At 34.6% G+C, this 24,063-nt stretch overlaps 1 protein-coding gene across 1 annotated transcript in view; it reads right to left on the minus strand.

The window, feature by feature from the left end:
• The window catches only part of GBE1 (1,4-alpha-glucan branching enzyme 1), a 279,857-nt gene that overhangs the window by 219,055 nt on the left and 36,739 nt on the right, over positions 1–24,063 (minus strand). Inside the window, exon 2 of the mRNA XM_021689411.2 lies at positions 6,507–6,676. Within this exon, the coding sequence (XP_021545086.1) occupies positions 6,507–6,676 (170 nt within the window). The remainder of the gene's footprint in view (positions 1–6,506; positions 6,677–24,063) is intronic.

Consider the following 24,063-nt stretch of genomic DNA (forward strand, 5'->3'; position numbering starts at 1 on the left):
AAGATTGTGCTCCCATGCCCTATGGACATAAGGCTTGGCCAAATTATTTGGTTAATGAAATGGAAGTGCAAATCACATGTGTCACTGCCAAACTGAAGCTTTTAAAACCGTAACAGGTTTCCTCCACTATTCTTTCTCTCTGCGTGTCCCACACAGGGGCTGCTCCATCATCCTGGGAAGAATTTGACCCTCGGGACTGAGGCACAGCTCATAACTGTAGCCTTTGCAGTTGCAAACCATTATGTTAGAGTTTTTTGTAACATGCCACACCACAGTGAAAGCTGACTAACACAGCAGTGATAGATTTACGGGAAGGAAGATAATACAAAGGAGGTTGACATCAGAACTATACCTTCCAACCATAAAAGACTTCTAAACCAATAGATAATCCCTAATTTTTATTTTTTATTTTTATTTTTTTATTTTAAGATTTTATTTATTTATTTGAGAGAGAGAATGAGAGAGAGAGAGCATGAGAGGGGGGAGGGTCCGAGGGAGAAGCAGACTCTCTGCCGAGCAGAGAGCCCGATGCGGGACTCGATCCCGGGACTCCAGGATCATGACCTGAGCCGAAGGCAGTCGCTTAACCAACTGAGCCACCCAGGCGCCCGATAATCCCTAATTTTTAGATCAGTGCTTCTCCCAACTCTCTGTGCTGACGGATCAATTACCTTTAAAAAAAAAAAAAAATTCCAATCTATTATAAACCAAATCTTATGCCAAATGTAATAAAATGAATTATTAGAAAATCAAAAGAAAAAAAGGCTTTCAAAATTTAAGCCCCAATTTTTACATTATCATTAGATTCACCTAATGAATCTAATTCTCTGAAAAAAAATTACTCTGTCAAACTATTAAAGTTTCTAAATGCTGAGGTGCCTGGGTGGCTCAGTCAGTTAAGCAGATGCCTTCGGTTCAGGTGATGATCCTGGGGCCTGGGATCGAGCCCCGCATCTGGCTTCCTGCTTAGTGGGGAGTCTGCTCTCCCTCTCACTCTGCTCCTCCCTGCCATGCTCGCTCGTACTTTCTTTCCCCCTCTCTCAAATAAATAAATAAAATCCTTAAAAACAAGTAAAGTCTCTAAATGCTTACAATCCCAATTTCTGCCAGTACATCACTGCCAAATAATTACAGTGCATGGAACCACACTGGTCCACAGAGTACACTTTCAGTAGCACTCTTGCAGAGCATGTGGAATGAAGAAATACAAAGGCTTTTATGATGATGTAAACTTCTGGGCAATTGTATAACTGAAAACAAAATTACAGACTAATTTTGTCCAGGAAACAGGTAAAATTCTCCTTAATGTCATTCCTACTCTGCAAAAATATCTGTGGTTCCTTTTTTCTGTAGGCATAAAAATCAGGGTGTTATTTTTTCCTTTTTTTTTTTTTTGTAGTCCCTCAGTGATAGACATTTAGGTTATTTGAAAAGTGCCTAGCTCCCAGACTTAGTAATTTTAAATGAAATGTTTTCAGTTATAGCGAATAGAACCCAATTATTTTATATTGACATATGTAGTTTACTGCCTTTTTCTCTTATTATCATCTAACTACTGGAAAGCACCCAGTTTTCTTCAATAATTTAGAAACCTGCAATAAACATGGTTTAGTTCCAAAACTCCAAGTATATTTTAAATCACACTTAATTTTCTAAAGAATGAATCTTTGCTCTATTGAAGATGATTCAAAGTTTTAGAAATTCATCTCGAACCTTTAAGTAGTTTCTGGCTTGCCCAGAAATACTTTTTGGGTGGTAAGATTCCAATCCTGATGAATGTCATTATACATCCACTGTCCTCCTGGGTTGCGATGGCAGCTGCTAGCTGCTTAAAAAGCTAGTTTTTAAAAAATGACTTAAAGGAAAAGAAATGACTGTTTCATTTTCTCTCAAATAAAGAAAAATATGTGTAATATATTTAAAGTGAAGTTGCTTTTCAAGCTTTAAAAATGTGGATGGCAAAAGCTAGATCCACTTCGGTTTGGACAACACAGAGACTAAATCATTGGACTCGCGCAAGAGTCAACTGCCTTTTGAAATTAATAGTAATTTCTTTAGTAAGAAAGAAAAGACCATTACAAATGAGAGAATTTTTTCAATCCTGTCAATTAACATTTCTTGAGCACTGAATAAGGTATAAAATGTTTTCTCATCTACAATCTAGTTAGTATCTACAGCAACCCAGTTTAGGCAAGTAAGACAAATATCATCATTTTATCCCCACTGAGCCAAAGGAAGAACTGTGTTTCGAAAGCTCAACGGTGATTTCAAACCTTTTTTTTTTTTTTTACATACCAATTCATGGCAATTTCTTTCTTAAAGATCATTTGTTTTTGACTATTCTGAATAGTCGTACCTAAATTATCTTCAGGTAGGTTGGCAAAAAAAATACAATAGAACAAATATTTACCAGCAACATTATGAATAAGCCCAGAGAAAGAACATATAGCGCAGTCCACTTCTAAAATGATTAAAAGAGGAGACAAATATCACAGTATGCTAGAGTATTTTGATTACAGGTACAATTTTTCATAATACAGAATTAAAGTCTAGACATTCTTTAATTTATATTCTCCTAAAAAAATACCACAAATGTCTCATCATTTAGGTAAAAACTAAATTAAGAAAATTTCCATTTTCAGGTAAATATAAGTAACAGTCAATTTAGCAATTAGACGAAATAAAGTTTTTGTTGCTGGTGTCTGAAGAACTGTTTTATATTATCTTTGGGGGTTGAGAGAAGAGGTAGGTATAAAAGCAATGTTTTAAATTATATTACACTTCAATGATAAAAATATAAAGTTATGTTACTTTTTAAATCTCTGCCAATAGGTGAAGAAGCAATTTTTTTTAATATAAGGTGGTATTTCACCTTATATTAACATCAATATACAATATTATATCTTATATCAATGTTACAGTTGGAGATGAATTCTACAGAACCTTTTAAGTTTATTGCTGTGTCAACCTATCAGCTGATAAATATGAGTACAGTCATGAATACAGTTAAATGTGTTTTAAATGTTTTTAAATGTTTTTTAAAACATTTTAATATGATCAGCAAAGCTACCAAGAACATTTTAACTAATCTTCATATGCATTTTGTAATGAAAAAAGATACTATAGTTGTTTAGCTAATTAATATCCATTTTCTTTTCCTTTGGTTTAGTACAAATTTATACATTAGAAAACTTAACAATAAAATTATCTAACCTATTTTGGAGGCTGAGAAAAAGTTCAACAAAGAAAAATGACTTTCTTCTTTAAAAAGAAAAAAAAAGGAAAGAAAATTAAGTAGGGAAAAACAAAATACAGAATTCCTTGTGTTAAAGGCATGGTTAGTTCAGTTTTTTAAGGGTGTATTTTCAGCTATATTGTCATCATCATCAAAATTCTATGCTCTACAGAGTCATATCAAATTAATGCTCACTACTCACAGGTACATTTTTTTTTTTTCCAAAGACATATTCTTTTAAATGTATTATTAACCCAAAAGTTTGGCTCTACTCTCAATTTTCAAACTTTTTTAAGTGAAAGCTCCTTAGTGAGAAGAAGTTGAGATCTAATGTATACAGAGACCCTGAGACCCTGTAACTTTGGGCAGAAAAGCTATTCTTCATCTAGATAAGAAAATAGGTTAGTGGGGTGCCTGAGTGGCTCAGGAAGTTAAGAGTCCACTTGGGCTCAGGTCTTGATCCTGGGTCCCTGGAATGGAGCTCAGCATGGGGCTCTCTGCTAAGCAGGGAGTCTGCTTCTCCCTCTGCCCTCCCCCACTTATGCTTGTGCTCTCTGTCTCTCTGTCTCTGAAATAAATAAATAAAATCTTAAAAAAAAGAAAGAAAAATAGATTAGTCATTTAAATTTTCCCAGCATACTGCCTGTTCCTATTTTCTATCACAATTTCATTTATCTTAGTTTTTCCCATCTCTCCAGTAAAATTAAGGGCTCACTGATTAAATCTGATGTTCTTCAAGTTCTTAGACACTTAATAAATATTGGTTGATGAAAATAATTCACCAAATGCTATCCCAAGTATTTGGAGAGATTTTAAATTATGTTACACACCCTCACAAAGGGTAGCATTTTTAAAAATCAACTTGAATTGTAAAAAAAAAAAAAAAAACAAGTTAACAGAGGGCATTTTTACATTAAAATAGGAAGTAGATAATTTTTAGTTTTCTGTTTACAAAAAATTTTTTAATTATTATACTTTTGATATATAAGCATTAAATCCTAAATAAAATTTTAAAATGCAGTTTTCCAAACGCACATAGGGCCCAAGTATATTTACGAGACACAATTTCTAGTAAATCAACATTAGTCCTTATGACAGTTCCCAAATCTAATTCTCATATAGTTCCTTTCCCATATTTTTATATTTCTAAAACCTACTTAGTGGGTTTAATCATAAACATGTTGGAGGGGGTACCTAACGCAAGTACCAAATTTTAACTGAGGTTCTTATAGTAGTTTTGGTATCTCTATGTAAAAATCAACTTGTATCAAATTGATACCTACAAGTATCAATCAATACTTCTCAATCTTATAAATGGCCATAAAAAGAAGTAATAAAATAGAATGCCAAAAGTGCCTGAATGATAGGTGGATGTCTACATGGTCTTTTAACAAAAAACTACTAGTCAAGGCAGTTGTAGAGAGAAGATGGAGAAATAGTAATGTTTGTGTATAAGAAAGAATTATTAATGACTATTTTAATAAAATTTAAGAAGTCTCTTATCCCCATAATTTTATATAATTTCATAATTATCATCAGGCAAACAAAACTAATCTAAGTCAGCAGATCACATGGTCTTTCTCAAAACTTTCCTTGAAGTTTTCAATAACTCTCAAGAAACAGGCCTCATCTAATTTGCAGGACTGCAAGTCCTTAGACCTGTGATTTCCAATAAAGGAGCCAGTAGACACATGTAACCATTGAACACTTGAAATAAGGTTAGTGCAACTGAGAAACTGAATTTTAAATTTTATTTAATTTTAATTACTTTATTAAATTTAAATTTTAAAATTACTATTCAACTCAGTTACTAGAACTTTTAATTCTGTTTGAAAAAAACTTGGGTTTGTATTCTTAAACTGAAAATTTTATTAAATCTAAATATAGATCAAGTATTGCCAATGAAAAAATATCAGAGCTAAAAGAATACAAAAGAACAAAAATACCTCAATGAATTTTATATTGATTATATTAGTATTAAAATATTTTGATATACTGGGTTAAATAAAATTTTTCATTATTAAAATTCATTCAACTGTCCATCTTTTACTTTTTTTAATATAGCTACTAAAAGTTCTGAATTACATAAGTGGCTTACATTATATTTCTATTAGACAGTACTGCTTTAGACAACATGTATAAAATCAAAACTTTTTAAAAGTCGGCTTCTTTAAGGTATAATCTACATGCAATAAAATGCAGTCTTTTACAAGTATAGGTCTATAAATTTTGACAAATGTATGCAGTCATGTAACAACCAGCACAATTGGTACATAAAATATTTTCATCACCCCAAGAAGCTCCTTCGTGCTCCTCTGTCAACTCACAACTCCTACCCAAACCCTGACAACTCTGTCTTCTGTCCCTATAGCTTTGCCAATTCTAGAATGTCATATAACTGGAATAATATAGCATGTAGACTTTTAAATCTGATAAAATCAAATTTTAAATACTACAGTACTCTCCCGGCACTAAAGGATGATTATCATTCTGATATTTCCTTGTATTATGAACATTTTGCCAAGGCCTGGTTTTCATTATTCTGCTTCTAAAACTGAGCTTTCTTCCTTGTCACTGTTACAGTAATTTATTTATACCACTAGAATACAACTGTATTATAGTTCTTTACATACAAGTTCTTCCTCACTAGACTGTAAGCCAGAAGCCTGACATCTAGACCAACTATGCTTTCCATCGGGTTAACTGCCTAATGAAATTAATAGTGCAAATAACAGGCTAAGAAGATATTCATTTAAAAAAAATTGAGATTGTATTATAAAAAAGGAAAAGAAAAACAAAAAGAATTGAGTCATGCAGAAGTTTATCCTTTAGATTAGATGTCTACTTTTACTGAGGTCTCAAAAAAGGATATTAGGCTCTAGAAGATCCAAGAACTACAATGCCATCTAACCAGGTGCAAATGCTAGTGGAGATTTAACTTACACCAATATTTTTACCCAGATTGCTATTGATTTTGTCAGGGCTTGCTAACAAAGTTGAATAAATTTGGAGCAGTCTGCCCTAGCACTATTTTTCTCATAAACTCTGTTACTTCTGGTACATGATTTTACAGAACATAAAAGCTTTTCAGGAACACCTGTATTACATTACAGTAGGAACCACATGAAGGTAAAGACAACAAATCCGATGGCTCTATCTGAAAGGTCGGATATTTGTAATCATTAATTTTCATATAAATATATGAATTATAACAAGTCTTTAAGTAAATAAATAAATTGTACAACTAACTTTAAATCTTTCAAACACTTACTGAAGTCTCCAGTAAGAAAAACTCCTTCTGCTCCTGGGGCCCATTCTTTGCAGTATAAACCACCATCGGCACATGTGTGGACACCAAATGATTCATAACCTCTGGAAAATTTATCAATACCACCTTCGTTCTCTCCGATGTTGTTCAAAGTCTCCTTAAACCGCTTATACCTTTGAAAAAGTGCAAAAGAAGGAAGTTAGAAAATAAAATCATATTCCCGGAAAGCTACTGTAATTAAGTAAATGCTTTATTTACTCTTATTCAGAAAAAGAAAAGAAAAAAGATATTAAAGAGGAATAATGTGAATAATTTCACATAACAAGGCAGCAATTACCTCACAGGATAAAATCATCCTTATCTCAAACTGAACCAATCTAACATTTTTTGGTAATTTCATGCATTTTGGTATGAGAGAGAAAATACAATTGTTCTATATTCCATGAAATTTTTTAAAAATCAGCATTATAGCAACTTCTATGTCAAAATAGTATGATGAAGGAGCATCCCTATGTGTCTCTCTTCTAACCCCTAAGAAAATAAAAGAAAAATAGTCAAAAGCCAGAAAGATAAATAAAATTACCCTACAACAGGGTTTGGCTGATTTTTCCTGTTAAAGGATAGATAGTAAATTGGTCCACTTCACAACAACTCAACTATCTCTCTGAAGCATGAAAACTGCTGCAGACAACATGTAAATGAATGGGTATGGCTGATGCCAATAACACATTATTTACAAAACAGTTATTGGCCAAATTTGGCCTATGGGCGGTAGTTTGCCTAGTCTGCCCTATATCAACTAAGCATGGAAAGAACATACTACATCATGTCAAACTGTAAAAGCTAGTGGCCACGAGAAGAAACCAAAGATTCCTTCCCAAGGAGGACCAAGAGTAGCACATGGTTGTTCCTGACCCTCTCCCAGAGCCAGAGTCCATACAGCTATGCCAACAAAACACTACTATTGTCACTAATACCAACAGATCTAGGGAGAAGCTATGACAAAACAGGTAAAACTGAAGTGAGGCAGGTGGTAGGTGCTTTTTGTCAGAAGTGAAGGTTCCAGAACAATGAACTGAGCAATGCTAATAAGCTTCCTTGCACTTCCCCAGACCCTGAGGGGTGAGCAATAAAAGTCCCAGAAAGATGACATGAATCCAAGTAGGGGATATACAGGGAATATTTTGCACTATATTTCAACTTAATTAAAAATGAACGCAATAGGGGTGCCTGAATGGCTCAATCGGTTAAGAGTCTGCCTTTGGCTCAGGTCATGATTCCAGCATCCTGGGATGGAGCCCGGGTCAGGCTCCCCTGCTTAGCAGGGAGTCTGCTTCTCCCTCTCCCCTACCCCTGCTCCTGTGCTCTCTCTCTCTATAATAATAAATAAAATCTTTAAAAAACTGAACTCAATAAAAATAAGAGATGAGGAAAAAAATAAGAGATGAGGGATTATATGACAAAACAATAGAATGAGAGGTAAAATGAGACCCCTACACCTAAGGAAACAAAAGGAGGAACAAAATATGTCACTGGAAAATAATAAATTAGAATTGGCAAGAAACAAAATGCACATATAATAAAAATAGCAAATTATTAAATGAATAAATAATTGGAAATTTATGTAATTAGAAAAGAAAAAGGCAAAGAAGTGGAGTATATTAAAGAAGCTAAGAGGTATGCAAAATTGACAAAAATGTTCTAAATAAGGATAGCTGCTGACTCCGAAGAACAAAACCAAATAAAATGATGTAAAAAATATAAAGCTGGAAAATTTTTCTCTCAGAATTAAATCCGCATATTTGGGGTACCTGGGCAGCTCAGTCGGTTAAGGGCTCGGCTCAGGTCATGATCTCCAGGTCCTGCCCAGTGTGGAGCACCATGCTCAGTGGGGAGTCTGCTTGTCCCTCTCCCTCTCCCTCTGCCCTGCGCCCCAGCTCATGCTCACTCTCTCTCTCAAATAAATAAAATCTTAAAAAAGAATTAAATTTGCATATTAAAAAAGAGCATGCTATGTTTTAAGAAAAATTTGGAAAACAAACACAAACACGCACATGTACAACACCTCCCAATTTAAGCTACTGAAATTCAAAGGATAAAGAAAGAACTCCTCAGACAACCAGTCATAAAAAAGCAAGCAGAGGGAGGTTTTTTTGTTTTGCTTTGTTTTTCTCAAAGGAACATTACACTAAAGACCAAAAGATAAAGCCAAGCCCACACATTTCTGAGAAGGAAAGGGAGTAATCTAATGGTATTATATAAGGCAATTTCCTCAAACCTAAGGAATTCTTTAAATACTGTCAAATTAAAAAATAAATTTAAGTTTATTACACTAATAAACTATGGTTGAAGGGGAAAAAAACCAAAACTAGGTGATTAAAAGATTAAAAACATACACAGAGGAATTAAAAGTCATGGCAGCAGTGTTGCTGAACTCTGAGTCTTTAAATATAGAACCATGGCTAGACAATGGTGCATATGTGTGAATGTGATAACAAAAAATAACCTCAATGATTAAAGTAAATTTTATTGTAAAAGAAGTGAGATGAGGGAAAGGAAAACAGAAGAAAATACAGTGTACTTTTAAACCCCTTCACCTATTTTGCCCATTGCCCCACCAACCTCCTCTCTGGCAACCACCAGTTTTTCTCTATATTTTTAAGAGTCCATTTTGTCTCTTTTTTTCTTTGTTCATTTGTTTGTTTTTTTTTAAAGATTTTTATTATTTATTTGAGAGAGAGAGAATGAGAGAGAGCACATGAGAGGGGGGAGGGTCAGAGGGAGAAGCAGACTCCCCACTGAGCAGGGAGCCCGATGAGGGACTTGATCCAGGGACTCCAGGATCATGACCTGAGCCGAAGACAGTCGCTTAACCAACTGAGCCACCCAGGCGCCCCTTTGTTCGTTTGTTTTCTTTGTTAAATTCCACATAGTAGTGAAATCAAATGGCAGGTGTCTTTCTCTGACTGACTTATTTCACTTAGTATTCTAGGTCCATCCATGTTGTTGCAAATGACAAGATCTCATTCTTTCTTTTTTTGGTATTAATTTAATTTAATTTAATTTTATTTTACTATGTTACATTAATCACCATACATTACATCATTAGTTTTTGATGTAGTGTTCCATGATTCATTGTTATGGTTGAGTAATATTCCATTATGTGTGTGTGTGTGTGTGTGTGTATATATATATATATATATACACACACACACTTATAAACATACATTCACACACACACACACCCACTTCTGTATCCTCTGTATCCATTCAACTATCAATAGACATTTGGGTTGATTCCATATCTTGGCTACTGTAAATAATGCTGCAGTAAACGTGGGGGTACATATATGTTTTTGAATTAGTGTTTTCATTTCCTTTGGGTAAATGGCCCATAGTACAATTACTGGATCATACAGTAATTCTACTGTTAAGTTTTGGGGGAGCCTCCATACTGTTTTCCACAGTGGCTGCACCAGCTTGCATTCCCACCAATTGTGTATGAGTTGTATAAGTTCTTCATATATTTTGGTTATGAACCCCTAATCAGATACATCATTTGAAATTATCTTCTCCTACTCAGGAGGGCTGCCTTGTTTGGTTGATAGCTTCCTTTGTTGTGCAAAAGGTTTTTATTTTGTTGTAGTCCCAATAGTTTAATTATGCTTTTGTTACCCTTGCCTGAGAGGACATATCTAGAAAAATATTTCTATGGCCAATGTCAAAGAAACTACTGCCTATGTTTTCTTCTAGAAATGTTATGGTTTCAGAACTCACATTTAGGTCTTTAATCCATTTTCAGTTTATTTTTGTGTATGGTGTAAGAAAGTAGTTCAATTTCATTCTTTTGCATGTAGCTGTCCAGTTTTCCCAAAACCATTTGTTGAAGAAACTGTCTTTTTCCCACTATATATTCTTGTCTTCCTTGTTGTAGATTAATGGACCATAACAGTGTAGGCTTATTTCTGGGCTCTGTATTCTGTTCCATTGATCTGTGTCTAATTTTGTGTCAGTACCATACTATTTTGATTACTACAGCTTTATAGTATACCTTGAAATCTGGGATTGTGATACCTTCAGATTTGTTTTCCTTTTTCAAGATTGCTATTTGGGGTCTTTTGTGGTTTGTACAAATTTTAGGATTATTTGCTTTGGTTCTGTGAAAAATGTTGCTGGTATTTTGATAGGGATTACATTAAATCTGTAAATTGCTTTGGACAGTATGGACATTTTAACAATACTGGTTCTCCAATCCATCAGCATGGAATAGCTTTCCATTTCTTTGTGTCATCTTCAATTTCTTTCATCAATGTTTTATAGTTTTCAGAGTACAGGTTTTCCCCTCCTTGGTTAAGTTTATCCCTAGGTATTTTATTCTTTTTGGTACTATTTGATACTATTGTAAATGGCTTAAACCCTTTGTTGACAGATGTACACTCCAGAAAACAACATTTTTGAGTATAAAGGAAGATGTATATAAATTTCAGACATTTCTTTCATTTCACTTCAGTATCTTTGTTTCAAATAAATTTAAGTTAAATTTAACACATATTTTTCTCATGTTTCATTATATTATTTCTGTCTATCAAGATATTTCTCTATTCTCCTACCTATATGTAAGCATACAGAATATCAGGAATAATGTTCCCCAAATATTAGTGACAATTTCTTTCATGGGGTTTCTTTTTACTTTCTCCCTTGCATTGTTCCAATCATTTATAACAAATAAGTACCATTTAAATAAAAAATGGGTTGTGAGATTGAGCCCCACATCAGGCTCCAGGCTCAGCGGGGAGTCTGCTTGAGATTCTCTCTCTCCTCTCCCTCTGTCCCTCCCCCATGTGCTTGCACACTCTCTAATAAATAACCTTAAAAAAAAAACAAAACCAATAGTTCACAAAAAAATACAAATGGCCAATAAACATATGAAAATATGTTCAAATTCTTATGTAACTAAAGAAGTGCAAATCCTAAACTTGAAAATTCTACTTTTTACCTAAAAAAATCAGTAAACATGATAGTCTGTGTGAACACAGTATAGCGCAGAGGAAAAGACATTCTCAAAGACAGTTTGGTATGATATAAACTAGAGAACAATTTGGCATCAGCTATGAAAATTTCAAAATCACAAAGTAATTCCATTTTTAGAAATTTATACTTTGGATCTACAGAACAAGGAAGCAAGGCCATCTATGGTGTACAGTGATAATCATTATGGCACTATTTATGACACCAAGCCATGGAAAATAACCTACCAGATCAACAGTTGGGAGACTAGTTGAATAAACTGTGGAACATCCAAACAATAAATTACACAAGAGTCATTAAGAGGAATGAGGTAGAGAGAAATGGGCTGATACGCAAAGATGCCCCAAATGGATTGCTAATTTTAGGGAAAGAAGTTATAGAACAGTATTCTGCAAAGCAGCTATTTGCATAAAGAAAATATAGATACGGCTATGAATGGCATGCAGATCCATTTTCACAGGGCCTCTTCCTCAGCTCCAGGGGTGGGGTTCCAATGGCCTGAGGTGGGCAGGGGCCTTAAGACTTCCTAACACCACCACAGTCACCACATTTGCTTCAATGACAGCAAAAACATGCCATATAATCAGATCAATGGAGTGAAGTGGCTTATAGGAGTGGTAGGTGTGGGTGGGAATATTTCATAAATGACCCCCTTTTGTATTGTTAATTGAAGTATATTTGACACTATGTTACATTAGTTTCAGGTGTACAACTTGTCATTAGATAGACATGTTTACTATGCTATCTATGTTATTATGCTATGCTTACCATAAATGTAGCGATCATCTGTCACCATAAAACTTTATTGCAATAATATTGACTATACTGCCTATACTGTACCTTTTATTCCCGTGACTTATTCATTCCCTAATTGGAATGTACCTGTCACTCCTCTTCACCCATTTTGCCCATCCTACTGCCCACCTCTCCTCTGGCAACCGCCCATTTGTTCTCTGTATTTATATGTCTATTTCCGCTTTTTGTTCATTTATTTTTTAGATTTCACACATAAGTGAAAGCATATGGTATTTGTCGTTCTCTGACTTTTTTCACCTAGCTATCCATGTAGTCGCAAATGGCAAGGTCTTATCATCCCTTCTCATGACTGAGTAATATTCCATCGTGTATGTGTATACACACCACTTTTTCCTTTTTATTTATCTATTGATGGACAATTAGCTTGCTTCCATACCTTAGCTATTGTAAATAACACTACAGTAAACACAGGGTATGTATATCTTTTTGAATCAGCCTTTTTGTTTTCTTTGGGTAAATATCCAGTAGTGGAATTATTGAATTGTATGGTATTTCTATTTTTAATTTTTTCAGGAGCTTCCATACTGTTTTCCACAGAGGCTGCACCAATTTGCATTCCCACCGACAGTACACAAGGCTTCCTTTTTCTCCACATCCTTGTCAACACTTGTTATTTGTCTCTTTGATACTAGCCATTCTGACAGGTGTAAGATGATATCTCATGGTTTTGATTTGCACTTTCCTGATGATTAGTGATGTTGAGCATCTTCTTATGAGCATCTTTCGATAGTCTGTTGGCTATCTGTATGTCTTCTTCAGAAAAATGTCTATTTGGGTCCTCTGCAGATTTTTAATCAAATTATTTGGGGATTTTTGGTGTTGAGTTGCCCCTTTGTATTATATATATACCCAGTACATATGAATACACACACATACATGCACACACATGTACACATGTGCGTGCAGCATGCACACACATCCGTGGTTTATAAGTATAAAAATTATATTTAATCCATGATCTGAAATAAATTAGCTTTTAACAAAATGACATGACCCCAGTCTCACTGACAGCCCTTACTCCAGGGGACACAAACTGAACCACCCACAGAAACCAGAGAAGTATCAAATATATGAGGAGATGCCCCACATAAAGAAACACAAAAGTGTGAGCCTGATGAGAAAAGATGAAGGTGGCCTTAGAGTACAGAAAACAATGCAGAAAGGAATTCTCATAAGATGGAAAGTACAAACCCCACTGAAAAACAAAAGCTTCTGTTTAATAGCTACAGCCCATTGTTACCAAGTGTGATTTGCCAGATCAAATAGCTACTCAAGAATCAAAAAAATCTGACATTTTTCTATGAACTCTCCCTAATTTAAATATTGGCAATGTTTCAAAAATCCTTAAAATATTGACCTGGACCAAAAAAAAAGGTCTATAGATATAATGAGATACTAGTATGCAAACCCCCTCATAGTCTCAAAGTCCTATGAGAAAATGTGTTTTTTGTTTTTTGTTTTGTGTTTACTTCTTACGAATATCATTCAGCTATAATTCGTGGGTGTATGAAAACTCTAACCCATATTAAACAACATAGTAACAACATTCCATAAAATGATCAAATAGTGGGCGCCTGGGTGGCTCAGATGGTCAAGCGTCTGCCTTCGGCTCAGGTCATGATCTCAGGGTCCTGGGATCGAGTCCCGCATTGGGCTCCCTGCTCCTTGGGAGCCTGCTTCTCCCTCTGCCTCTCTCTCTCTCTCTCTGTCATGAATAAATAAATTAAAAAATCTTTAAAAAAAAATGATCAAATAGTAAGGAACAATCAACAAAATTAATTTGGACTTAGGGTGAAAAGAATAAAAACACATATATACATAATACAAGGAAAATTACTGATTAAAAAAAGATACAACTCGGGCGCCTGGGTGGCTCAGTTGGTTAAGTGACTGCCTTCGGCTCAGGTCATGATCCTGGAGTCCCGGGATCGAGTCCCGCATCAGGGAGCCTGCTTCTGCCTCTGACCCTCCCCCCTCTCATGTGCTCTCTCTTTCTCATTCTCTCTCTCAAATAAATAAATAAAATCTTTAAAAAAAAAAAGATACAACTCTGGGAGGTTAAACAAATGCAGTAATAATTTTATTGTTAATGTGAGCCTTATCTTAAAAACACTTCAGATTTAAGGTTTAAGTTTAAAAAAAAAATCATTCATAAGAACTTTCATAAAATATGTACAAATGCCCCATTTACTAAAATTTCAACGGAAATAGGATTATAGCATTATATTACTTTAACTAAATATCTTGACTTCCCTCAAGGTCAGCCCTATAGCTTCTGATACAGAAATACACATTCCACTTTGAAATCACTGTGGCTCAAAAAAGAAAATGCCTGAGGACACAGCAAGCTCATCATGCCTGTGCCCTCTCCTACTACAGTCATCTCTCTTAATATTTTGCTATGAATTTATAGGATATTTAAAAACTAGGTCAAATTCTTAGTAACCAAAGAACATAAAATGAAGTTAGTATAGCAACTAGCATTTTGTACAGATATAGATTTGATCTCTGCACTGATGTTTTTAATCCTTTTTACAAAGGAAGAAACAGAGGCACAGCTAAATATGTTAAGTTGTCCAAGGTCAAGAAGGTAAGGAGCAATAGAGATGAAGCATCATTTATCACAAAAGGTATACTTTAAGTGAATCAAGAGACAAAAAACTCAAATTAAATGTCACATTTTCTTTTTAAAGAAACTCCTTAAAATTTCATTCATAAAGCTATTAATCTTTTAATTAAGAGAATCAGCTTAGTCTTTAGAAATAAAGTGCAGGTTATATCCTGTTACATACTCTATGTCACTTTGAACAAGTCACTTAACCTCCCTTTTCCTTAATTTCCTCCCCTCTTAAATGGGAGAAACATACAGGTTCTAAGGAATCAATGAAATCACACTGGAGCCATCCCCACAGTAGCCAGCAAGCGCTCAGTAACTGTTGGCTGCAACTTCAGTGAGGGGCGATGCTGTAGGATACTTTTTATCTTTTTTTATTTATAGCACTGATTTAGATTTTAATATATATGTTAAGTATTAGCAAACATTAAGGGTTTTTCCCCTCAAATTCCAAAAGTGTTTAAGAATCTTTACCATTCTTTTCCTGTTGTGGAAATTACAAATAAAGGCATACTAACACATAGCACATACTAAGTACTCCATATTGACTTGAATGCACGGAATATGGAAAGTTTGGAAAAAAATTAAATAGATTGGATTGACAGGGGGGATAGTTATTTTACAGAGGTAGCAGGAGTAATTTTAGAAAAAAAAAAAAAGAAACAAACTGAAATCTTTGCTCTCCTGGAAGATAATTCATCCTAGATCAGTACTGAATTTCTAATTTCAGGCAGAGTTGTGAACATAGGAGATAGGTCAAGGGAGATGGATCATACCTTATCTAGAAATGTCTAGGATGTAGAATCCTTTCTCAAGTGTTTCTGAGTGGTCCTGAAACCTAAGGAACCCACGGGGGAAATTCCCTCCCTGCTAGCTTAATTTTCAAGATTTTATATTGTCGTTTGCTTCCTCATGGAGACTTGTATTGGAGGCAAGAATAAGCACAGAAGTAAAAGCTCAACAGGAATTTTTAATAGCTAAACAATGGGAAAATAAGGTTAAAAGAGGAGGGAATGGGATTTTTGAAAGAAAAAAATAGCTTTTTAAATCAGCCTTTAAAAAGACTTCAAGGTTTCTCGCAGGAACTTTCTTCTCAGGTGAAAACTATCCAGAATATGCACAATTATCCATGTATTAAAATGTCAAATGAAGATTTAGGCATTTGAGACTTTAAAGTGAACAGTTTATGTCTCTTAATTAAGGATAAGTATTCTACAACAAAAACTGCAACATATTTATTACAGATTAAAAATATTTATTGTGTGCTAATAATTCAGTTACATAAAATAAAATCCTTTCCTTTAGAAGTTTATTAGTCCAGGGTGCCTGGGTGGCTCAGTCGGTTAAGTGTCTGCCTTCAGCTCAGGTCATGATCCTGGGGTCCTGGAATCGAGCCCTGCTTCGGGCTCCCTGCTCGGCGGGAAGCCTGTTTCGCCCTCTCCCACTCTCCCTGCTTGTGTTCCTGCTCTCGCTATCTCTCTCTCTGTCAAATAAATAAATAAACAAAATCTTAAAAAAAAAAAAAAAGTTCATTAGTCCCATGGAAGAGTGTTCAACTCAGGACAGGAGAGGGTTGGGGTAAGCAAGCATTCCCTGAGGAGGAAGCAAGACAACAGAAGGAACTGGTGGGAGAAGAGGAGGTTAGAGAAGGCGTTAGGGAGTAGTTGACATTTATGCTGTATCTTGAAGGATAAGTAGTATATTTTGAAAGCTAGAGAAAAGACAGAGAAGGACAATACATAGGTAAAAACCCGGAGGTTCTTGTTGACATGACAACTAGCTGTGTGTAGCCAGAGCAAGAGAATGGGTTGGAATCTAGAAGCCAATCAGGATGGAAAAGATAGTTTTTGGCTAGACAATAAAATAAATAAAAACCCTAAAGACTTTAAAAAGGAGATAACTGACATGATCAAAGACAGGTTTTAAAGGGAGCAATTTGAAGGATAAATTTTGGTAGGCAGAATCCAAAGGTTAATGAAATCTTTATTAAAATAGACTCAATATTAAAAGCACAGGGATTTGAAAAAAAATAAATAAATAAAAGCACAGGGATTTGTAGACTCTTCTTTTATATAAGATCGATCAATGAAAAGAATTTTTAAATTGGTATCATACTGCATGTGGTTTCTTATTTTTAAATGTTGTTCCTTATTTTTAAATGTTTAAATGTCATTAATCAACAAATGTATAAATTTCAAAGCTTCCACTTAAAATCTTAGTCACTCTTCTAATCTCTATCCAGTTCAGTGTATACTCAACTTCATCTACCAGGAAACACCAGAGATGGGACCATTTAAGTAAAGGTGATGAACAAGGAGTGGTAAAATCCACCCATTTATTCCATATGTATTACTGAACATCTACTATATATCTAGTGCTATGCTAGTCACTGCAAACATAGAGATGAAAGACATCACAAAGTGGCTTCAAGACATTGTTCATAATGTGTGGGAGATAGTAAAGGAAAAGCAAAGTGAGAAAGCATTACATAAGGCGTTGGTAAAGGCTTTTAACCAGAAACCAGAAGTAGCTAAAATATAAATCCCACAAAGACAAGGAAAATTATCTGTTTTGCATACTGAGGTAACCAAACCCTAAAGCACTAGCACACAGTAACTACTCAATGAAAAATTTTTAGTGAGCACTTAACTATGTTCAGATTGTGGCTAAGCAATGGTGATACAATGGTCAGATTTAGGTTTAAGATTAAAATTATTATGCTGGGGTTTGAATCCCAATCCTACTTTTTACCAGCTATAACCAAGACTAAATTTCCTAACCTAATAACAGAACCTACTTCATAAGGTTGCTTTGATAATCAAATGAGATAAAATGCCTAAAAATGCTTAGCATGATACCTTTGCATGAAATGAATAAATACTAGTAGGACAATAAAAGTATTAAAAATGATTGCTGCATTTGAGATCAACATAAAAAAAATTAATAGCCTCTTAAAATGTAAGAGAGTTACAATGCATTGTAACTATACTCCACTCCCTGATTCACTCAGTCCCACTGGCCCTCTGAGCTTCATGCACTCCTTTGACTGGACTTACGGAGGTTGTCACTCGCAAGTGACTACCAGTGGAGGTCAGATTCTACAACATGCATGTGTGGAGGAATAAAGGCTCCATGGGACAAATTTTGACCACTAAGATATAGAAAATGGGAAGGAATCCTCAGAGAAATTCTTCCCCCAGCCTCCTGAAGGTCCTGTGTGACCAAACAACCAGCTTTGTAAGCAAATACATGATCTCACATAGGAAGCCGATTCACCAACTTGGTGCTATATCAAGATCAAACATATGGAACCACAAAAGTGAATAGCAAACTATGGGATGTGATGACCCAATAAAGACACCGACTGCTGCCAGGACCCAAAACACATCCTCCTCAGCATTCGGTGCTATTTAAGATGAATGCAAACCGTTCTGTGATTTAGAAGGGATGAAAAGTGAGTGAAAGGCAATTAATTCCCATCATCTCATTTCTATTCAAACATAGCATTGTGCAGGTATGTGGTTTTTATTCAAGTAGTTAGTCTCACTATCACAATCCTTACCAATATTCATGAGAATTGGGACTCGATGTTAAGTAAAATAACTATTTCACATATGGAATTAGCCTAAGACTAAATGGTCTGGACCACCTACTATGTGCCAGGCATGATGGCGTACCAGAAAGATCAGACTGTAGAAATAAAAGATTGGGTTCAATTGCTAGGCTCATTAGCAAACTGCCCTTAGGTTTTTTACTTAATGGTCTTAGAGTTTCAGCTTGCCCACTGATAAAGCAGAAAGATAATACCATTGATGTTAGGGTTGTACTTATATACAGTTCACCTTTGAACAACATGTGTTTGAACTGTGCGGGGCCACTTATACTGCTGATTTTTTTATAAATACAGTACTGTAAATGTATTTTCTCTTACGAGTTTCTTAATAATGTTTATTTCACTAGCTTACTTTATTGTAAAAATACAGTACACAATATATACAAGATACAAGATACAATGTTAATAGACTGTTTATATTATTGTTAAGGCTTTCAGCCAACAGTAGGCTATTAGTAGTTACATTTTGGGGAGTCAAAAGTTATATGCTGGTTTTCCACTGTGAAGGGGGTTGGTGCCTCTAACCTCTGCATTGTTCAAGGATCAACTGTATAAATAATTTATTTGTAAATTTATTAAAAATAAATTATTTTATGGCATATCTCATATTAAAAAAAAGAAATTAAGGGATTTCTAATTAGAAAAAGAAGTCAATGAAACTTTGAAAAAATGAAATAGTTCTATCATGCTAATTATAGTACAATACTAAAATCTAAATATTAATTCAATTATAAGCAAGCACTAATTATTTTTAATCTTTTAAAAAAAACCTTACTCATTTTGTACCATATCTAAAACACAATCAAATGCAGAGCCAATCCGATAAATGCATCCTCAGATCACATTTAAGAACAAATAGTTGATCTCCTATTTTCTAATGTGAAAGAATAAAAGCTATTTAAATATCAGTTTTGCTCTTACTTGACCTGAAGTATAATTTGACTACTTGGTGATGAACAGCTAAAATTTGTGCATGTGTCATACAGTGTTTAGTAATTGCATATGTTGTTATAGGAGAGGTTCGTGATGTATCAGCATTTGAACAAGAATAAACAAGAACCAAAAAAACCCACCAAACTTAAAAGGTAGTTTTCTTTGAACCATTCACTTTGAGTTTCAAATCTCTGAGAAACAAACTGAGGCTTCTAGAGGGGAGGGGGGTGGGGGGATGGGTTAGCCTGGTGATGGGTATTAAGGAAGGCACGTACTGCATGGATCACTGGGTGTTATACGAAAACAATGAATCATGGAACACTACATCAAAAAAAAAAAAAGAAGCAGAACACAGAGTATGTTTAAACCAAATCTATGATGTTTTCTTAATTAAAATAAATCTGATTCAAACATAAAAAAATAGATGTAGAAATTATGACTATATAGAAATTAAATCTTTCTTTTTAGGGAGTGGGAGAATGAGGTCATTTCAAAACTGTTAAAAATTAACTTTTAAAAGTTTGCTGCTACTATTTAAAACAGTGTCCTGAAAGTAAATAGTGGTTGTTATTTATTAAATGTTCTTTCCTAATTCTGGTTCTGGGCCATAGAGGTGAAGGGGTTGGGGCAAGTTATTGCTGAGATCCTCCCAGTTCTAAGTCCTACAAAACCAAAAACATGAAATGTTCTTATTTAATGAAAAACTAGAAATCCTCTGCTTAGTGGTATTACTTAGCTTTATACAACTCCCTATTTATTTTAATAATAAAGTACTTATCTCTAGAATCCTACATTTAGGATAATGGAAATGATATTTAATGATACAACTTAAAGAACCTACAATATAGCCATTAAGGCACACATATTTTCACTTCTTAACAGATTAATTAATTAGAATAAATTAACAAAATATAGCTAGAAATTAATTTTCATCACTGTGCCTTGTCTCTTGGTTGCAAACAAATTAATAATATATTGCCCTTGCATTTTACCAAGGTATGATTAATGGTCAATATTAAAATTCCTGGGGTCTTCGGGCAATGTGAAAACCTGACTGCCTAACTAGAAAAGAATATCGTGTGAATGTAATAAATCAGAATTACTGATGGTAAGCCCTGTGAGGCGGCCCATCTGGTCAGGCCTGGAAGTGTCAAGTATTGTCCCAAGCACTTTGAACGGCCAGCCTCTTTATCAGCCACTGTCTTTCCAGTCACGCTCCTGTTCACGTCTTTGCTACATGCTCTGCTGATTATCTTGGAAAAGGGCAATGCTGTAACTGTTCAACTGACCTTTCAGTTTATTTTCTCTCGTGTAATACGAAACATGAGCTAACACAGTCTTAGTCTACTGATTTCTAGGAAGAAGTCTAACTTCATGTTTCAACAGTCTTGGCTCAAATAACACTCTGTTCTGTGGTCAGGTTTCTCTCTTTGGAAAAATTACATGGCAAAAACCACAGGTTTGGGGTAGAGAGGGGCTTTAGGTGATGATGCAGACCTCAGTCTGCACAATAAGCTATGCTACTGAGAACATACGCCGACCAATCTTCCAAATTACCACCAGATTCTTCTTAATGTGAGTCATGTACCAACAGATTACAATCAATGATGGTTATGTCTTTTCATCTCTCTTTTTTTTTTTTTTGTTAAAGATTTATTTATTTGACAGAGAGAGACACAGCGAGAGAGGGAACACAAGCAGGGGGAGTGGGTGAGGGAGAAGTAGGCTTCCCGCAGAGCGGGGAGCCCGATGCGGGACTTGATCCCAGGACCCTGGGATCATGACCCGAGCTGAACGCAGACGCTCAACTGACTGAGCCACCCAGGCGCCCCGTCTTTTCATCTCTTAATATGAATGTCGCTGTTACTCAAACACTGTCAAAAATTCTTTACTCACCAAAACAGAGAGGGAGGTTAAGAAGTCAAAAGACACAAGTGCTAGACTGAGTCTACGGCATTAGCCATGTGAACTTCAGTAAGATAACCTCCCAAAGTTTTAGCTTCCTCAGGTAAAACTGAAGAGGCTGAACTGAAAAGTACCGTCCAGGTCTAAGAACCTGTAATCCATACTCTAATCTCTGATTCAAAGTTGGGTCCTAATTCCAACCAAGAAAGGAAAAAAAAATGCACTTCAATACAAAAGTTATTTTGGACATCTCCCACATATACCAAAAAGGGTATATTTTACCATGCACAAGGGATATAACTTTAAATATGTATTTCTCTTAAAGTAAAATGCAGCATATAAGCCATCCATGAAATATAAAATATATAGTAAATAAAACACGAAAACCAGTCTGTCAACAGAAAAAAAAAATTATAATAAGTTGTAAATATCACAAATCATAAATGATAATGACTAACCTCATGGAGTATTTACTACATTCTAGGCACTGTTAAGTAGTAACTTATTTAAACCCTCACAACAACCCAGTGTGAAGAGTACTAGTGTCATTCTCATGATGGCAGATGAAGAAACAAGAGGTTAAATAATTTTGCCAACATCACACAGCTATTAAGTGGGTGAAGCTGGAATGTAAATCCAAGATTTTGTTTCCAGAGTATCTGACCTTAACCATTAGCCATAAAACTACCCAAGACATTTTGCAGTTTACAGTTTCCCAGCTGATTGGGACTTCGTACTAAATTTAAATTCTTTGTTGCTTAGTATTTGCTAAATAATTTTAATAAGCTAAACTTCTGAAAAACAAAAAACCCTTTTGTTATAAGTAAGAGTGATAGAAATGGTCAAAAAATAAAATAATCAGAAAACTCACTTGAAAAAAATAAAACTTGTCATATTTACACTGACTAAATAAATCCACAAAGCATTTATTTTATTTTATTTTTTAAAGTCTAAAAAAGAGCAGGAACTACGTTGGTGCTGGATTCTAATTGCCCAGAAATTTTTATTTGGGGAGTGGATGTATCTGTCACAACGAACCTGAATTAATTTACTGAAGCAAAATACACAAACAAATACTATTTATACCTCTGATATATGTTTCAAACTGGATGGTTATTATATCAATTGTAAGATAAAAACTAACAAGCACTATTTTTTTTTTTACCTAAAAAATTGCCAAAGATCAGAAAGCTTAAATATTGGCACTTGGCAAATCAACAAACTCAATCACACTCTTGAATTTATTAAATATAGCCAAATAGCCATGAACTTTATCCTTGTGAATATTTTTAATATTAGAAACATGATAAATGAATCAATTTTCACTTTGACAATGGCATAGGACACACTATCCTAATATATATCAAAGAATTTAAGAACATATATATATCTCCAACAAAAAAATGCACATCTTTTGGACTAAATAGCCATGAAATATCAAAGGTCTATCAAATACCCTGACAGTTCTTTGCCTTTACTGAGGGAGACGAAGGTTTCAAAATTCTGTCAGCTACAAAACCAAAAGATCAAAGAGCTTTCACAGTCACTTCCAACATACTGGCAAGATCTCTTTTAAGTTAAAAAAAAAAAACAAAAACAAGTTTCTTTCTGCCCATCTATCTGTATATGTACATATATATTGTATCATATATGCTTATATATACACATATATATTATGCATACATTGTATATATATACATATATATATATATATATCATACACGCACATACACAAATTTCTTTTTTATATCCAATGACCTAAAACAGACCAAACAGAATAGGACCGCAACCATGGTACAGTTTGGCAAGTAGGGTGGTCTGTTATATTGTTTACATGTCCCAGCTAATTATTTCCCCCAATTGCATATTTTATTCTTTTAAATATTTCCAAATTGAGATTAAAGTATTTAAGTTTTACTGAGCTATATTACTCTGTAGGTTTTATAATGAAGTATGGATGGAAAAGAACATTTATAAATTTCACTTACCATACTATCAAGAGTCCCTGCACCAAATTAAACTACTATAACCAAGACCATAATGCTATAAGCAGATCTGCAAGAAAACCCAACGTTAAATTCCATTTAAGTGCAAGCAAATCTGTTTGCTAATAATGCCACCTGGAAGCTTAATTTGGTAGCTTATTCAACATCAGTAAAATGGAAACTTCAATCTAGGACTCTTATTGCTTATGGGCCACTGTTTTCTAATTTGATGTTCCCAGAATGCTCTGGCCAGATCACATAGTGGTACTTATAATATAATTAATGTGGCCTACTCATAATCAAAACTACTGGAGTTGTAAACTCACATAGATTCCTCATTGCTCATGGGCCAATAATTCCCAAGACAGGGTTCACAAAGAGCTCTGGCCAAACTGTCCCAATGGTATAATCATACAGTTTTATAAATTTCCCTGCTGACATTTTTCTCCACCAAATTGTGGGTACCATAAAGCCAAGGATCACCTTTTGTTTAATTTTACATCCTCGGCATCTAGGACAGCATCCATTAAGGAACAGACTGAACAAATGGTTCCCTCAGTATGTTTCACCATGGGGCATTTACAATCATAGACAATGTCTTAATAGCCTGAAGGGATTTCGATAAGAACTGTTACTTATTACTGAGCACTTACCATGTACCTAGCA

This window comes from Neomonachus schauinslandi, chromosome 1 (assembly GCF_002201575.2).
Source record: "Neomonachus schauinslandi chromosome 1, ASM220157v2, whole genome shotgun sequence".
NCBI classification, from domain to species: Eukaryota; Metazoa; Chordata; class Mammalia; order Carnivora; family Phocidae; genus Neomonachus; species Neomonachus schauinslandi.